The sequence below is a fragment of the Bombina bombina genome, chromosome 1 (assembly GCF_027579735.1).
Source record: "Bombina bombina isolate aBomBom1 chromosome 1, aBomBom1.pri, whole genome shotgun sequence".
In the NCBI taxonomy this organism is placed as follows: Eukaryota; Metazoa; Chordata; class Amphibia; order Anura; family Bombinatoridae; genus Bombina; species Bombina bombina.
In genome coordinates this window covers 925,420,321-925,439,260 of record NC_069499.1, presented here as the reverse complement: position 1 = coordinate 925,439,260, position 18,940 = coordinate 925,420,321, and the positions used below count along the sequence as shown (strand labels likewise).

General features: G+C 38.8%; 1 protein-coding gene across 1 annotated transcript in view; it reads left to right on the top strand.

Annotated features, from left to right (window-relative positions):
• The window catches only part of PSKH1 (protein serine kinase H1), a 115,531-nt gene extending 105,060 nt beyond the window's left edge, over positions 1 to 10,471 (top strand). Inside the window, exon 3 of the mRNA XM_053695103.1 lies at positions 5,339 to 10,471. Within this exon, the coding sequence (XP_053551078.1) occupies positions 5,339 to 5,656 (318 nt within the window). The 3' untranslated portion in view covers positions 5,657 to 10,471. The remainder of the gene's footprint in view (positions 1 to 5,338) is intronic.
• Positions 10,472 to 18,940: the final 8,469 nt, after the last annotated feature.

The window sequence follows — 18,940 nt, the reverse complement described above, 5'->3', positions numbered from 1 at the left end:
ATGGAACAAGTACACACAAAAAATGGGTTACCTTTTAAATTTAAAGCGACAGTAACCGTTATATCTGTTAATCTTTATTAAAAGAATGTCACTGTTTATTTGCTTAGTCCATCCCTTGTGTTTTAAGATGGAACAAGAACACACAAAAGATGAGTTACTTTTTAATTCTAAAGAGACAGTAACGTTTGTGTCAATTTATAATAAAAAAAACAAAAAGAAGGATTCTGTCTTTTCTGAACCTTCTCCTACTAATGGGAGCCTGTTGACTTTGGTCATTCTATGCCACAAATTTCTCCTATAGTGTCCCACATAATGTTATGGCCCACATGCAGTGCCCTGCACTTCCTCTAACTCTTACTTTGCATTTCATACATGATTAGTTTTACCACGAGGTAAAATACATTATTAGAGGAATTAATTTCAATCAGTTAGGGTGATTGATTTAATAGTTGCTATCCCAGCCGTTTCTTCCTTATTAACGGAAAGAGGAAGATAATTCGGGATTATCTGATAGAGAATTCTCAGGCTCAGATGGCATAATATCTTTATTTGATCCTGAGGTTGTTTTTCTTTATTTTTTTTCTTTTTACCTTGATTACCTCCATTTGTTTCTTTAGTAGGTTTTAGCTACCCTGGGCAACTCCGACACTTCTGGTGTTATCTAGTGCGTCCAGTAAGTTATTAAGGAATGGAAGGAACTGCATTCCCTATAATTAAGATATTTTCCATAGGCGCCTTAGCTGAACAAGCATTGGCTAGGATGGAAAGAGTAGTTTCCAGCTTGGCTAAGAGAACTATGATATCCTTAGAGGCTAGTTGGTTTGAAGGTCCTATGGATAAGAAGAAGAAGGGGACCAACACCAGGGTAGGAGGAAAGCCTTTCCTTTATTTCGAATGTTTCCCTTCCAGTTATCAATCTGGGAGCATAGGTTTCAGGGTTTCCTGTTCCAGCTCACAGAGTGTTATAGTTAGTGCCTTGTTCTACGGATGTATGCTCTAAGCTTAAGCTTTTAGACATTCATTGCAAGGGGAAGATCTTGATGGGATCTGGCTTGATGGAAGTAATATATTTTGGAATTCACTTATCCTGCTGTTGAATCAGTCACAGCTTGAAGGACATGCCACTGATCCGGAACCGGATCTTGAGAGGGCAGACTTCCGTCTTCACTCAGATTTGGATTTGAGATGTTCAGGATACCTGGGCAATAGAAATTAGTGCCCCAGGGACACAAATCAGAGTTCAGAGTTTTCATCCCAGAGGCGGGTTTCTGTTTTCAAGCTTACCTGCAGATCAGATAAGAGAGGCGTCCTTACCCTACGTAGGAGACCTCTCAGTCCTGGGAGTGATTATTCCAGTTCCTCTATGGTACAGGGTTTGGGTTTTTTGTCCCAATCGGTCTGGGGTTTCCAAAAAGAAGAGGGACCCTTCAGACCACTTTTAGATCTTAAGAGTCTCATCAAATTTCTTAGTGTACCGTCCTTTAAGATGGAAACTATTAGCTCCATTTTTCTCTTGATCCAAGAGAATCAATTTATGACATGGATTAAAGGACGCGTATTTTCATAAGCCATTATCAGGAATCGTCTCAAGATTCTAGGGTTGGCCTTTCTGGACAATGCTTCCAGTCGTGGTTCTTCCTTTCGGTCTTGCCACAGCCTTTAGATTTTTCTCAAGAGCTCTGAGATATCTGTTGGCGGTGCTTCAGTTTCGGGCATTGCAGTGGCGTTCTATCTGGTCGATATCACTGGTTCAGGAGCCAACCTTCCAGCAAGTTTGGAGTTCCTCAGTCCCATTCACAAGGGTAACTTCTGAGGAACTTTAATAGTTCCATATTGATTTGTCTGACAGCAGTCAGGAAATCAGAGTATCAATACTTGTCTAGTCCTTCAATCTATTCCTCGGTCGGGCTGATGGTGGCGGCAACATCATCCCGTTTGCTCGTTTTTATCTCAGATCTCTGCATTTAAGTAGGCTCTGGCGATGGATCAGAGATTATACAGATTTTTCTCCTCGATGGAGCAGGAGACAAGGGATTCTTTTTCAATGGTGATTGTTTCTGGAGCATTTTTCCAAGGGAACCTGCTTTCGCAGATCATCTTGGATGTTTGGAACAATAGACGCTAGCCTTCTAGGGCATGGGGGTTGGACTCAGCATGAGTCTGTTCTCCTATTAGCATTCTGGAGCGGAGTGTGATCTCCATTTCCAGTTTATCAGGTTCCAGTTGATTAACGTGTCGTCAGAAACTTACCTCAATCGTCAGGGAGAAACGAGGAATTCCTTAACGATGACTGAGGTATCCAAAATAATTCTATTGGCGGAGGCCCATTCTTGCTGTCTGTCGACAATCCACATCCCAGGGGTGGATAACTGGGATGCGGTTTTCCTGAGCAGGCAGATTTTTCATCCGGGGGAAGGGGAATTCCATCCGGATCTGTTTTTCCGTCTGATTTTTAAGTGGGTTCAGCCGGAATTAGATCTCATGAGATCGTGACAGACTGTCAATCTCCCGTTATACGGGTCTAGATCCAGGGACCCCCAGGCGGAGCTGATAGATGTTTCTGGCAGCCCTTGGACCTTCAGTCTAGCATTCCGGTTTCCTCCAGTTCTTGAGTATTTGCTCGAATTACACAGGAAAGGGCCCTGGTGATCCTCTTGGCACCAGCCTGTCTTCACAGGTTTTGGTATGCAGATCTGGTGGAGATGACATCTCTACCACCTTGGCCTTCCGTTGCGGAAAGAACTTCTGATTGAGGGGCCCTTCCTTCATCCAAATCTAGTTTCTTTGAAACTGACTGCTTGGAGATTGAACATTTGTTCTATTGAGTCTATGATTCAGGCTAGTAAACCTGTAACTAGAAGAATTTACTATAAGATTTGCCTGAAATATCTTTTCTGGTGTGAATCCAAGGGCTACTCGTGGAGTAGAGTTAGGATTCATAGGATTTTATCTTTTCTCCAATAAGGTTTGGAGAGAGGTTTTTTTTCGACGAGTTCCCTAAAGGGTCAAATATCTGCATTATCTGTTTTTTGTTGCAAAAACGTCTGGCAGATGTTCCAGATGTAAAATCTTTTTGTCAGGCCTTGGTTAGGATCAGGCCTGGGTTTAAACTGGGTTACTCCTTCATGGAGTATTCTTTTAGTTCTCTAAGTTCTTCATGGGACTCCGTTTGAGTCTATGCATTCCTTAGATATTAAGTTGTTATCTTGGAAGGTTTTCTTTCTTGTGATTTTTTTCTTCTGCTCGGAGAGTGTCGGAACTCTCGGCATTGCAGCATGAGTCTCCTTATTTTATTCTCCATGCAGATAAGGTAGTCTTACGTACCAAATTAGGATTTCTTCCTAAGGTGTTTTCTAATCAGAACATTAATCAGGACATTGTTGGGCCTTCCTTGTGTCCTAATCCTTCTAAGAAGGGAAGGTCTTTTGCACAATTTGGACATGGTCCGTGCTTTATGGGGTTTTTTCCTGCACAACTAAAGACTTTTGTTAGTCTTCTTCCTTGTTTGTGGTTTTCTCTGGAAAACGCAAGGAGCAGAAAGCTATGGCTAATTCTCTTCTTTTTGGATGAAGAGCGTCATACGTTTTGCATATGAGACTGCTGGACAGCAGTCTCCTGAGATAATTCATGAGGGCTGTTGCTTCTCGTGGGCATTCAAAAATGAAGCTTCTGTGGAACAGATTTGCAGGCTGCAAATTGGTCCTCTCTTCACACTTTATCAAGGTTTTTACAAGTTTGACTTTTGCCTCGGCTGAGGTTGTTTTTGGGAGAAAAGTTCTTTAAACAGTGGTGCCTTCCGTTTAGGTTCCCTCCCGTATCATCTGTGCCCTCTAGCTTGGGTATTGTATCCCATAAGTAATGAAGATATTCCGTGGGCTCATCGAGTCTTTAAGAAGAAAAGAAAATTTATGCTTACCTGATAAATTTATTTCGTCTTAGACACGATGAGTCCACGGCCCGCCCTGTTCTTTTAAGACAGGTTTATTTTTTGTAAACTTCAGACACCTCTGAACCTTGGCTTTTCCTTTCTCTTTCTAGCTTCAGTCGAATGACCGGAGTGGGAGGGAAGGGAGGAGCTATTTAACAGCTCTGCTGTGGTGCTCTTTGCCTCTTCCTGCTGACCAGGAGGTGAATATCCCATAAGTAATGAAGATGATCCGTGGACTCATCGTGTCTAAGAAGAAATAAATGTATCAGGTAAGCATAAATTTCCTTTTTTTTTTTTTTCTTATTTATCGTTCCACCACAGTTATGCAGTGCTACAAATGGCTGTTAACTTTATAGATTTCAGGTTTATATTGCTATTTTACGATGGGCAAGGAATCTTTACTTTTTGATCATACTATTAGAGAATATAAGACCCTGTTTCATTGCATCAGTACTCTGTTTCTTGTATTCTATGTAACTGTAGCCTCAGAACAATTTGTGAACTCTACATTACTATATCACTATTAACCCCCCAAAAGGGGGTTAAACGCATAGGTAAAGTACCGATCAGGAGCCACAGAGAACTGCTGGTCCCAAGTGGAAACGGCATTATTTGCAAAACCCAGCTAACGAACAAGAGCACATGCACACCTGCAAGTCTTAATGCTCTGCAGCAATATGTCATTTACCGATTTGTGTTTGTTTTTTTTATTTTGAATCATTTGTGTACTGTTCTTTATAAATTAGCACCATAAGCACAAACGTTTAGCTGTCTGTACCCTAGTTAGATACAAATGTGCGCCTTGGTATGTGTGTTTAACACTTACCCGGCAAGTAAAGTAGAACATTCAACTTTCATGATTCAGATAGAGTACGCAGTTTTAAACTTTGCAATTTTACTTCTGTTATCAAAATTACTTTGTTCTTTTGGTATCCTTTTTGAAAGTAAACCTAGATAGGCTCAGTTACAGCAATGCACTACTGGGAGCTAGCTTAACACATCTGGTAAGTTAATGACAAGATACACATGTGCAGCAATCTCCAGCTAGCTCCCAGTAGTGCATTGCTGCTTATTACTCTACGTAGGTTTTCTCTTCAACAAAAGTTTCCAAGAGTACAAAGCAAATCTGATCATAGAAGTAAATTAGAATGTTGCTTAAAATTGCATGCCCTATCTGAATCATGGTAGTTTAATATCGATTTTGCTGTCCCTATTAAATTGTATAGAGTGCCACTTTGCTGTAGTGCATATATTTGTGTTTCTGTGCCTTCTGTTCTGCATTGCTTTGTCTTATAGCTACAGTGTCTTTATTTACATTCTCTCTTTAGCCCCCGCTGACCATAGGTGAGACTGCAGTAGTCTAGTTATTTGTGCCTTTAACATTCATTTTTTTTTTTTATTTCTTTGCAGCCTTGGCCCAGTGTCTCAAACCTGGCAAAAGACTTTATTGATCGCCTGCTGATGGTGGACCCAGCTGAACGGATGACAGCAACGCAAGCTTTGAAGCATCCATGGGTGGTGAGCATGGCTGCCTCCTCATCAATGAAGAACCTACACCGCTCTATCTCTCAGAACTTGTTAAAGAGAGCATCTTCCCGTTGCCAGAGCACCAAATCTGCACAGTCCACTCGCTCCAGCCGCTCCACCAAATCAACCAAATCACGGAAAGTGAGAGAAAGGGAACTGCGGGAACTGAACCTCCGGTACCAGCAGCATTACAATGCGTGAGGGGCGTTGGAGTGTTTATTTAAGTGCCTCTTCTTTTGCCTCTGCACAATGGTTCTCAGCACTGCAGATTAGCAAAACTGTGCCTTTAAAGCCTACAGAAACAAGAGATAATTGGTGCTTTTACTTTCAGACCATTCCTTGTCCATACAAATGACTTCTGTAGATTGAAGTGACGCGTGTGTATGCAGGAGGGACAAGGTTTAAGGACAGTAACTGGAACAAGCAGCCAAATCAAGTCCTTGAGTGCCTTTAATGAATTGCCTACTTGAAGTGCTCACAGAGCATCCGGAGTGTTGCACCATTGACTAATATGGATGCATCTTACAAAGAATTTAAACTCCAGCTTGAAGTGAAGGAACTACATTTGGACATTTTAGGGCATAACCTTTCTCAGTATTTGTCAGATAATTGTTACCTTCTTCAGATAGTCAATTCTATTAACAGTATCTTGTGTACTGGATACCTAGTCACATAGTCCCCAGTTGCTAACTAAATACAAAATGAGTGACTGTAATTACTGCTGACCTTTCTTGTGGTTCTTATTAATATTTATTTCAACCTTCCTCAATACATATACTGTATAACTGCAGTGTGTTCATGCTCTTGCACCCCAGCTCTAGTGACATATTGGGAACATGTTGAGTGTAAGGGGTGTTGAAAGGGATTCATCAAAGGGAACGAAACGCAATTTTTTTTCTTTTATGGTTCAGATAGCTAAACATTTTCGGGTTTAGAGTCCCTTACAATCTATAATTCTGAAATAAAACAAATGTAAACGCCTATAATTTAATTAAAATAATAATATTGTATACAGTAGCAGTATATTACAATTTTACTTAGAAGGCCCTTTCATGGTAAGGTTTCCAGAACCGCTTCCTTTCTTATAGTAGTAGGTGAAAAGATCAGATCTGTATTGAACTTGGGATACAATGGGCTTAATGTGAAACTGATGGTAAATACACAAAGTATTTTAACTTGGCCTATTCTAGATTAAACTCCAAAACCCACTCAACAATTTTCAGTATTTTATGGAATTTATCTACTTATTTACATAACATCAATTGTGAACTTCCCAGTAGGAGTGGGAGAAAGAGAGCCCGGCATATTTTAAAGGATGTTCCTGCAACAGCTTTGAATACAATGAATGGCTATTGCTACTTGCCTCAGTACATTGTCAATTTCATTTTAATAAGGGAAGGTGCCTGCGGCACTAAAAATGAAGTTGGTTGTTTGGAAATATTTTTTTTCTGTTTAATACTTTACTATTATAAACCTTTTCATGTCAACGAACCTTAGAAATGTAACAAATTAGAATATCGCTAGAGCTTCTTTGTTACATCCAGCTTGCCCACATTTGTGTACCATATTAAGTATTTCATTCAAATTGTTAATAGAATGTTAAAGTTAAAGGGACAGTCAACACCAGAATTGTTGTTGTTTTAAAAGATAGATAATCCCTTATATAATAGTTATATAAATACACGTTTTACCTCTGTAATTACCTTGTATCTAAGCCTCAGCAGACTGCACCCTTATTTCAGTTCTTTTGACAGACTTGCAGTTTAGTCAATCAGAGCTGTCTCCATGGTAAATTCACGTGCATGAGCTCAATGTTATCTATATGAAACACGTGAACTAATGCATTCTAGTGGTGAAAAACTATCAAAATGGATTTAGATTAGAGGCGGCCTTCAAGGTCTAATAAATTAGCATATGAACCTCCTAGGTTTAGCTTTCAACTAAGAATACCAAGAGAACAAAGCAAAATTTTGTGATAAAAGTAAATTGGAAAGTTATTTAAAATTTCTATGCCCTATTTGAAACATTAAATTTTTTTTATACTTGACTGCCCCTTTAAACCTTTTTATTCAGATAGACTGTATGGTCTCCAACAGAATATATATATATATTGTATATTCTCTGAATCATGAAAGTTTATGGTTGACGTTCATGTTTTTGTGTTTTAGAAATACCATTATGACTCACTTAAAGGGATAGTCTACACTAAAATTTTTGTTGTTTAAAAAGATAAACGCCTTTACTACCCATTCCACAGCTTTGCACAACCAACATTGTTATATTAATATACTTTATAGCCTTTATACCTCTAAATTTCTGATTCTTATCACATGCTTTATTTGCTTTTCACAATTGGAGACTGCTAGTCCATGTGGGCCATATAGATAACATTGTGTTCATGCCCGAGGAGCTATTTAAGATTTAGCACAACACAGTACTAAATGCAACTCAATAGATAATAAACAGTCACAGTCATGTGATCAGGGGGCTGTCAGAAGATGCTTAGATACAAGGTAATCACAGAGGTAAAAAGTATATTAATATAACTGTTGGTTATGCAAATCTGGGGAATGGGTAATAAAGGGATTATCTATCTTTTAAAACAATAACAATTCTATTGTAGAGTGTCCCTTTAATATTGGACCTTGTGCATTTTCAGCAGTTTCTTCCTATATTTAAAAAAGACAAATAGGGACATTCCTTTTCTTGAACGTATTTGTTTGCTGCTCTTAGAACTTTCAATTAAAAAAGTTAGCAGCGTCATTAAACATGTATACTTATATCCATTCTCACTGCTATTTGCTACCATACAAACACTTGGCCGCAGAATCCTTTTATTGCTTTACATTTAGGGACTTTAATGGACATGTGGCGTATGCCTTTATCTATGCAGTAGAATGCTTTAGCTATTCGCATACATTATTCCAATCCTGAAAAACAAGGAAAAACCATCTTATACTCATTTACAGCAGAATGATTTAAATGTACAATCACACAACCTTTTTTGAATTGCATATTCCTGTTTTGATTTGAATCTGAATAGATCAAGTTAACATAACAATGAGCTGATAGTATCTGTTTGATAGTCTATGGTCACCTTAAAATGAAGCGTACGTATTTGTCCCCTTACGGTGCAGCCTTTACACAGATCTGGATGTTTCACCTAACCATGCATTGGGGTACAAAATCTTAAGGTTAGCCTAGTTTGTAAGTAGCGCACAAGCTCACTAGTAGTTTTACATAGTCAAACATGGTCTATCATTCCTATAAAAACTGCAAAGAAACTTTTGCTGATGGAAAGAAGAAAATAATTGTCTGTCCATTTAAAGCTCCAATAAAATGTGAGTTGATCTAAAAGTTTATTTAAGCTGGAACAAATGTCCTTTGGAATACTGCATTTGTCTGTGATAATGATGTATTTAGTAAAATACAAAGCCTTTTGGTACAGATGTAGGGAAAGGTTTGGTAAGACAACCCTGTAAGTGCCACTTTACACCTCCCCTTGCTTTAAAAAAAACAAAAAAAAACTGGGCCAAGAATAAATTGTGTGCCCATTAATGTCTCATTCATCTATTGCAACTATTTTCGTGAATGGATCATAATAAGTTTAAAATCTGTTCTCCCTACAGAGGAAGCTTATACTAATGTGAAATGAAGAAATTGTTATTTATAAATTATATAACTTTTTACTTAATTTGAATAGTATTTGAATGATTAATTAGTTTAGTGTTCCACATTATGGTATTTTTGGCTATAATGATTTTTATACTATTGATAGGTAGCACATATTGTTTACCTATTGAACATTCAAGTTCATCTTTTCAAAAAAAACTCCCCATCTTGTATTTAATTTACATGAGCATGTCCCCTCTTACAAAAGTGTTCAAGTCTTAATTAAAAGGGCTGTGCATTTTGCCAACTGCAAGATCACTTTTACTGACATTTATTCTTAGGGTTTATTGTCATGAAAATAATTTAGATAATAACGGCACAGTGTTTTTTGGACCTTTCTATTTTTTCGTGTCTGTGCTTTTAGTATTAAATGTATAATACTAGAAATGGGGACACACATGACTATGTGCAGCCACCTTCAGCATGACCTCAGTGTGACCTTTTTCAGTTCTGATTGTCATAATAGATTCCAGATCTGGAAAGTGAATTAAATGGGCTGAAGATTCGTTTTAGCGGTACAGGTTTATTTTACATAGTTTTTGTTGGCCACAATGTAGGTCTTTTTTGTTGGCATTCTGTGGTATATTAATAATCTAGAAAGTGCAATATACTACTAAAATTCACCTCAAGGTCTACTGTACCATTTTCTGAGTTAAACATATTTGGCCAACCCTGATCCAACATAGATTAAATGAACAGTAAAGTCAAAATGAAACTTTCATGGTTTAGATAAAATATGCAATTAAAATCCTAAATCTTTACGATTTACTTTTGTTCACAATTTTTTGTTTGTTTGAAGAGTAAAAATAGCTAGGCTCCTATACATTGCACCAAAAGCTTCTGCAATAGAGTCCTGAGCCTTCCTAGGTTTATGCTTCAACAAATTTGATGATAAAAGTAAATTGTAATGTTTTTGTTAAAATTGCACACTACCCGAATCATGAAAGTTTAATTATCAGTCCCTTTATTTAAGGTAGCAAATCCTGAATACACATTGACTGGGATTAATGACAAACTGAAAAGTAAACAGTACACTAAAATTGTTTCATATTAAACAGATTTGTGTTGTGTTTTTGTTACATTATTATTTCCCTGTGATGTATATTGCAATAAAATTCAGTGTTCTGTATCTGTGTATCTGAATATTTCATGTTTCTAATAAAACAACTCCTTATTTGTAACTTCATCTCCTTTTGCAGATCTTATGCAAGTGTTTTTCACTAAGTGACCTTTAAAGAGGAAAATGTGTCTCATTGTTCTTAAGGTTTTCATGTATTTGCTTCTGAGCAACAGCTGTGAAATCCAAAGTTTTTGTCAATTAAAAGATACACGTTTGTATTAAAATGTTTTTGTTTTTAATTAATTCTTCATTGGTGAAAAAGGAAATGCAATTTGACAAGTCACATATGTTTATATTTAAATAGTGCAAGATGCATAAAATGAAACAAATAGCAGACATGTCAGTGTTATATCACGCCAAACTATGAAATGGCTAAAATGAAAAACATACAAGCGACAGATACCAAAACTTAAAGGGACATTATACACTCATCTTTTCTTTGCATAAATGTTTTGTAAATGGTCTATTTATATAGACCATAAAGTGTTTGTGTTTTTTTAAATGTATAGTTTTGCTTATTTTTAAATAACATTGCTCTGATTTTCAGACTCCTAACCAAGCCTATTATTATCGGTTATTTGTAGAGCGCCAACAGATTCCGCAGCGCTGTAAACAGAGGGTAGTACAACAAAATAATTAAAGGGATCAGATGGGTAGAGGGCCCTGCCAACAGTTGCACTGTTGTAATTAGCTCTTAAGAAGGTGATCTACAAACAGCTGGACTTAAGGGGGTTCAGGGGATAGTAATGGAGGAGTGGAACTGGTATAAAGTAAGGTTAGCATAGGTTGTATGCATCCCTGAACAGTAGAGTCTTCAGGGAGCGCTTGAAGCTTTCAAAACTAGGAGAGAGTCTTGTGGGACGAGGCAGAGAGTTCCACAAGATGGGAGCCAGTCTGGAGAAGTCCTGTAAACGGGAGTGCTATGAGGTAACCAGAGAGGAGGAGAGTAGGAGGTCATGAGCAGAGCGAAGGGGACGGGAGGGAGAGTATCTGGAGACAAGGTCTAAGATATAGGGGGGAGCAGTGCAGTTGAGGGCTTTGTATGTCAGGTTGAGAATTTTGTGTTTGATCCTAGAGGCAAGAGGAAGCCAGTGAAGGGATTGGCAGAGAGGAGCAGCAGATGAAGAGCGACGTGTAAGGAAGATGAGTCTGGCAGAGGCATTCATTATGGATTATAAAGGAGCTAGGCGGCAGATTGGGAGACCAGAGAGGACAGAGTTGCATTAATCAAGGCGGGAAAGAAAGAGAGTGGATTAAAATCTTAGTTGTGTCTTGGGTAAGGAAGTGTCTAATTTTGGAGATGTTTTTAAGGTGGAAGCCGCAGGCTTTAGCCAAGGACTGAATGTGAGGAGTGAAGGAAAGATCTGAGTCAAATGTGACCCTGAGACATCGGGCATGCGGGGTAGGGGTAATGATGGAGTTGTCAACAGTTATAGAGATATTGGGGGTGGAGATTTTGGAAGAAGGGGGGAAAATGAGGAGCTCAGTTTTGGAGAGATTTAGCTTGAGGTAGTGAGAGGACATTCAGGAAGAGATGTGAGAAAGACAGTTAGTGACACGGGTTAGCAAGGAAGGAGATAGGTCTGGTGCAGAGAAGTAGTAGAAAGTGGTGACGGGGCAGAGGAGGCCCCAGAGAAGGATACACTAAAGGTACGGTTTGACAGGTAGGAAGAGAGCCACGAAAGGGCTGTGTCACAGATGCCGAAGGATTGGAGGGTTTGGGGCAAAAGAGAGTGGTCGACAGTGTCAAAGGCTGCGGACAGATCAAGGAGGATAAGCAGAGAGAAGTGGCCTTTTGATTTTGCTGTAAGTAGGTCGTTGGTGACCTTAACAATAGCTGTCTCTGTGGAGTGATAGGGACGAAATCCAGATTGCAGCGGGTCAAGAAGGGAGTTTAACGTAAGGAAATGGGATAGGCGTTCATATACTAGTTTTTCGAGAAGCTTTGAGGGAGGAGGGAAATAGGGCGGTAGTTGGATGGGGAGGTAGGATTAAGGGAAGGTTTTTTTGAGGATAGGTGTGACCAGTGCATGTTTCATCGATGAGGGAAATGTACCAGTGCTGAGGGAGAGGTTGAAAATGTGTGTTAGTATAGGTGTAAGGGTAGCAGAGAGGGAGGGGATAGGGTCAAGGGGACAGGTAGTGAGGTGAGAGCCCAGTATAAGTTCCGAAACTTCTTCCTCAGTAACAGGGGAGAATAAACTAAGTTTCAGGTTATGAGGGTTGTGGTTGAGTGACTGCATTTGAGGGGGGGAGAGAATGGAATTATGTTGAGAGCTGATTTCATGTCTGATGGAGTCAATTTTGTTAATGAAGTGACTGGCAGAGTCTTGAGCTGACAGAGAAGTTGTATTAGGAAGTGGGGGAGGGCGGAGGAGAGTATTGAAAGTGGAGAACAGACGTTTTGGGTTTGAAGAAAGATTAGAGATAAGAGTAGAGAAGTAGTGTTGCTTGTGGAGATTAAGTGCAGAATAGTAGGAGTTCAAGATGAATTTGTAATGAAGAAAATCAGCTGAACTCTGTTATTTTCTCCAATGCCGTTCAGCAGTACGGGAACATCTGCGTAGGTACTGTGTCAGAGGAGTATGCCAGGGCTGAGGATGAGTGTGTGATTTCCGAGCAATGGTAAGAGGGGCGAGATTGTCATGGACGGATATAAGGGTGGAATTATAGTGGCAGATAGATTGTTCAGGGCAGGAAAAGGAGGAGAAGGATGAGAGGAGCGGTTTAAGGGAATTAGCAAGTTGTTGCTGATCTAAAGACATAATGCTTCTGTGAAGTTTGGTGTGAGGAGTAGAAGGTGGGAGAGTTGTAGGAAGGGATGATATGTTGCAAGTAAGGAGATGGTGGTCAGAAAGAGGAAAAGGGGAGTTTGAGAGAGTGCATCGATAGCTAAAGATCAGGTCAAGAGAGTGACCGTCTTTGTGAGTGGGAGAATCAGTCCATTGTGACAGACCGAAAGGAAGTGAGTTGCAGAAGTTGTTTAGCAGATGAAGCTACCTTCTTCAGCTTGCTCCTGTTTGTGTAAAGGGTCTTTTCATATGCAAAAGAAGGGGGAGGGTCTTATTTCTCACTTGCAGTGGGCTTTCCAGCTACCTTTTCAACAAAGCTTAAAGTGTCAGTAAACTTTAAAAATAATGTTATATAATTCTGCACATAGTGCAGAATTATATAACATTATAGTAGCCAAACATTTATAAAACCTAATATTCCCTATTAATTTAAAAAAAAAAATGCTGTTTCACAGACCCGCTCTCTGCTGAGCGGGTCTGTTATATTTACTCGGCACATCGGGCCAGCTGTATAGTCACAGCCCGGCCCGACCGAGCCATAAGACTAAGTGCAGCTTGCTCCTGTCAGCCAATAGAATGCGAGCTCAATCTGATTGGCTGATTGTATCAGCCAATCCGATTGAACTTGAATCTGATTGGCTGATTTAATCAGCCAATCAGATTTTTCCTACCTTAATTCCGATTGGCTGATAGAATCCTATCCCATCTTGGATGACGTCATTTAAAGGAACCTTCATTCGGACTTAGGACGTCGTTAGAAGAGGATGGATCCGCGCCAGCTGCTTCAAGATGGACCCGCTCCGGATGGAAGAAGATAGAAGATGCCGTCTGGATGAAAACTTCTGAGTCTCTGGAGGACCTCTTCTTGCCGGATAGGATGAAGACTTCGGACCCTCTTCTGGACGGATCGGTGATACCCGGCTGGGTGAATACAAGGTAGGGAGATCTTCAGGGGCTTAGTGTTAGGTTTTTTAAGGGGGTTTTGGGTGGGTTAGATTAGGGGTATGTGGGTGGTGGGTTGTAATGTTGGGGGGGGTATTGTATGGTTTTTTTACAGGCAAAAGAGCTGTTTTCTTTGGGGCATGCCCTGCAAAAAGCCCTTTTAAGGGCTGGTAAGGTAATAGAGCTGTTAACTTTTTATTTTGGGGGGCTTTGTTATTTTTTTAGGGGGCTTAGAGTAGGTGTAATTAGTTTAAAATTCTTGCAATCTTTTTTTATTTTTTGTAATTTAGTTTAGTTGATTTAATTGTAGGTAGTTTAGTTTATTTATTGATAGTCTAGTGCTAGGTTTAATTGTAACTTAAGTTAGGATTTATTTTACAGGTAATTTTGTAATTATTTTAACTAGGTAGCTATTAAATAGTAAATAACTATTTAATAGCTATTGTACCTAGTTAAAATAAATACAAAGTTGCCTGTAAAATAGATATAAATCCTGAAATAGCTACAATATAATTATTCGTTATATTGTAGCTATATTAGGGTTTATTTTACAGGTAAGTATTTAGCTTTAAATAGGATTAATTTATTTAATAAGAAATAATTTATTTTGTTAGATTTAAATTATATTTAATTTAGGGGGGTGTTAGGGTTAGGGTTAGCTTTAGAGGTTAATACATTTATTAGAGTAGCGGCGAGGTCCGGTCGGCAGATGAGGGGTTAATACTTGAAGGTAGGTGGCGGCAATGTTAGGGAGGGCAGATTAGGGGTTAATATTATTTATTATAGGGTTTGCGAGGCGGGAGTGCAGCGGTTTAGGGGTTAATACATTTATTAGAGTGGTGGCGAGGTCCGGTCGGCAGATTAGGGGTTAATAAGTGTAGGTAGATAGTGGCGACGTTGGGGGGGGCAGATTAGGGGTTAATAATTATAATGTAGGTGTCGGCGATGTTGTGGGCAGCAGATTAGGGGTTCATAGGGATAACGTAGGTTGCGGCGGTGTCCGGAGCGGCAGATTAGGGGTTAATAATAAAATGCAGGTGTCAGCGATAGCGGGGGCGGCAGATTAGGGGTTAATAAGTGTAAGGTTAGGGGTGTTTAGACTCGGGGTATATGTTAGGGTGTTAGGTGCAGACTTAGAAACCGTTTCCCCATAGGAAACAATGGGGCTGCGTTAGGAGCTGAACGCTGCTTTTTTGCAGTTGTTAGGTTTTTTTTCAGCTCAAACTGCTCCATTGTTTCCTATGGGGATATCATGCACGAGCACGTTTTTCAAGCTGGCCGCTACCGTAAGCAACGCTGGTATTTAGAGTTGAAGTGGCGGTAAATATGCCTGTACACTCCCTTTTTGGAGCCTAACGCAGCCCTTCAGAGAACTCTAAATACCAGCGTTATTTAAAAGGTGCGGGGGGGGGGGGGAAACACGCGTAGCTAACGCACCCCTTTGGCCGCAAAACTCTAAATCTAGCCGAAAGTTATTAAGCTGGTCAGTTCTGAGTTTATAAGGATCAGATATATTTAGATCAAAGTTGTGCCAATAAGCTCTCTGCATATCATGCCAATTTCTTATCTGCATGGCATTTTCATACTCTTCAGATAATAAAAAACACATTTGTACATGTTATATTAAATCAATTTGATGTGAAAGTATTAGAATCTTAAAAGAACAGGCAAAAAAACTTTTAAATATACTTCTATCATCAAATAACTTTGTTCTCTTGCAATCTTTGTTGAAGAGTAAACCTAGTTTGGCTCATAGCTCAGGAGCATTCACATATCTTTAGCACTCAATGACAGCAGTGTGTGCAACAATGAGCCTACCTAGCTTTACTCGTCAATAAAGAATACCAAAAGAACAAAACACAAATTGGATTGGCAAGGTTTTTTTTTTTATTTTAATTGCAAGTTTCATCTGAGCCATGAAAGTTTAATTTAGCCTTTGCTGTCTTAACAAGATACCACATATAACAAAAGTATAGTGTAACTTTATACACTCCAGAAATAGTTGACTCTTCCACCGTAGATGAGTACAATAAAACAAGCAACTATAACATGAAATCATATAGGATTTAGTCTTTTGCACATTAAATAAATAGATTTTGCTTTGTCTGGTGAAAACAGCTGATATTAATTGAAAGAAAGGGGAATTCCTATTGTATCTAACTAAACATATATTAATCAATTTGTCAGCCAAGGGGATAAAGGCAGAATGCCAGAAATGGATATATTATCTAAAGCTTACATTGTTCCCAATATAGATACAAACTCTTTTGGAGTGCTATAAATGAGGAATACTCTATTATAACTTTGCAAAAAGCAAATGATTTCCCTTTTTTTTTCTCCTTTGTTCGGGAATCCAATCTATAGAAGTATACTCTTTGTTCTTGCATGTAAACTATCAGACTATATGGGCCTCCGCTAAAGTGAGATGATATTAAATGATCTTCCAGCACTGCGCTATCTCTAGTTAAATTCTAAAAAAGCAGATTTATTTCATGTAATTGGCAAGAGTCCATGAGCTAGTGACGTATGGGATATACAATCCTTCCAGGAGGGGCAAAGTTTCCCAAACCTCAAAATGCCTATAAATACACCCCTCACCACACCCACAATTCAGTTTTACAAACTTTGCCTCCTATAGCGGTGGTGAAGTAAGTTTGTGCTAAGATTTCTACGTTGATATGCGCTTCTCAGCTTTTTTGAAGCCTGATTCCTCTCAGAGTACAGTGAATGTCAGAGGGATGTGAAGGGAGTATCACCTATTGAATACAATGTTTTTCCTCACAGGAGATCTATTTCATAGGTTCTCTGTTATCGGTCGTAGAGATTCATCTCCTACCTGCCTTTTCAGATCGACGATATGCTCTCATATTTCATTTCCTCTACTGATAACTGTTTCAGTACTGGTTTGGCTATCTGCTTTATGTGGATGGGTGTCTTTTGGTAAGTATTTTTTCATTACTTAAGACACTCTCAGCTATGGTTTGGCACTTTATGTATTTATTTAAAGTTCTCAATATATGTATTGTACTTATATTTGCCATGATTCAGGTTTCAGTATATTTCCTTTTGCAGACTGTCAGTTTGATATCTGGGAAATGCATTTTTTAAGAAAAATTTATTCTTACCTGGGGTATAGTCTTTTTTTCAATTGACTGTTTTTTTAAATTCGCGGGCAGAATTAGTCTTGCGAAATTACGTTCATTGGCGCAAGTTCGTCATTTCCTTCACAAGGTTGCGCATTCTGTGACGCGCGTGTGTCATTTCCGGACCTTTTTGGCACCAAAAAATATTTTTCTGTTTGTTGTGCGTCATACTTGGCGTCAAATATTTTCATTATTTTAAACCCCATTCCTATATGCCTTTTGCCTTTTTTTCTCTATCAGAGGGCTATGCTGTTTGCATTTTTTTCCCCATTCCTGAAACTGCCATATAAGGAAATTGATCATTTTGCTTTATATGTTGTGTTTTCTCTTACATTTGCAAGATGTCTCAATCTGATCCTGTCTCAGCAATCACTGTTGGAACCCTGCTGACTGATAACAGTTCTTCCAAAGCTAAGTACATTTGTTGTAATCTTGTGGAGATTATATCTCCAGCTGTGGTTTGTAATAAGTTGTCATGATAAACTTTTACATGCAGAGAATGTGTCCATCAGTAAATAGTACATTGCCTGTTGCTGTTCCTTTAACATCTAATGTACAAGATGTACCTGTGAATTTATAAGAATTTATTGCTGATTCTATTCAGAAGGCTTTGTCTGCCATTCTAGCAAATATCAATTGCAGGAAGCAATTGAAAGGATGTACTTAGATAGCACTCACCAGCAAGTAATCAATTTAGGTCCAATGCTACCATAGGTAAAGATGCCCAGAGAAGGGCGGTTTTAAAACTTAACTTTTATTAGAATTGTTAAAATCCTTACAACACATTAAAAATCACAAACAGTGTGAGGTGAGGGAATGCTACTCCGAAGGAGGAATTATCAAATTGTATATTATAGGTATATTCTCAGGAGGATGTCCTCACTATTGTGGGGTGCTACATGTACCTCGGGTATCACCCTTTTATATGAGATCCTGAGTTATATCTCAGGTGTGGCCGATCCACCAATAGTTATGTTAGTCCTCTGTGAGAGGGGTGTGAGTAATAATATTCAGATATTAAGGACCCAGGCTGTAAAAGTCCCCGCTTACTATTTGCCACTCTGTTGTTTGAAATAGAATAGCATTACCACCTTGTTGAATGCACTGGGGGAATTATCTGCTGCATCATCCTAGGTTAGGTTGATGTTATTATACTGTGAGGCGGTATTTGTAAGACGATATGGCACCCCTTTTAAATATCGTTATACCCACTTATACACGGGGGTTCAGGAGTATTCCCCTACTTATAGGGATAATCAAGTTAGGGGTTTTCCAGTATTAATCTGGTATTGCAACTATTCTGTACTCGTATGTAGATAGCTCTATGGGTTACTTGAAATTGTTTATGGGTACCAATAATTATATTAATGGGATTCCATTCAGAGAGCTAAACATACACATAAATCCGGTACAATATCAGTTTATTTAATACTGGATGAGGATACCTAGTATAAACAAATACATATTGCAGTGTGCGGTGCTTATACTTGTGTAATGGCGCTTAGCATTTAGGTGAGAACTTTTTATGATAAATTCGGGCAAAACTCAGCTGTAAAATGACGGTTGCGGTATTAAAAATGATTTCTTTTAGTTACACTGACCTCCTTGGTGTCAGAGCCACTAACTAATACAACTGAGATATCAGAATAATGCCCCTAATTGATTACGTATACACAGGCTTCCGTAGCGTCAGTGATACTAATATAGGTTCCCTTACATATGGTTAAAGTTAGCAGCGTACATCACCAGTAATTACTGTCAATATTGGCCCCCAAATATGGTCTGATATATCTCCTAGATAAGTATTATATGCTGG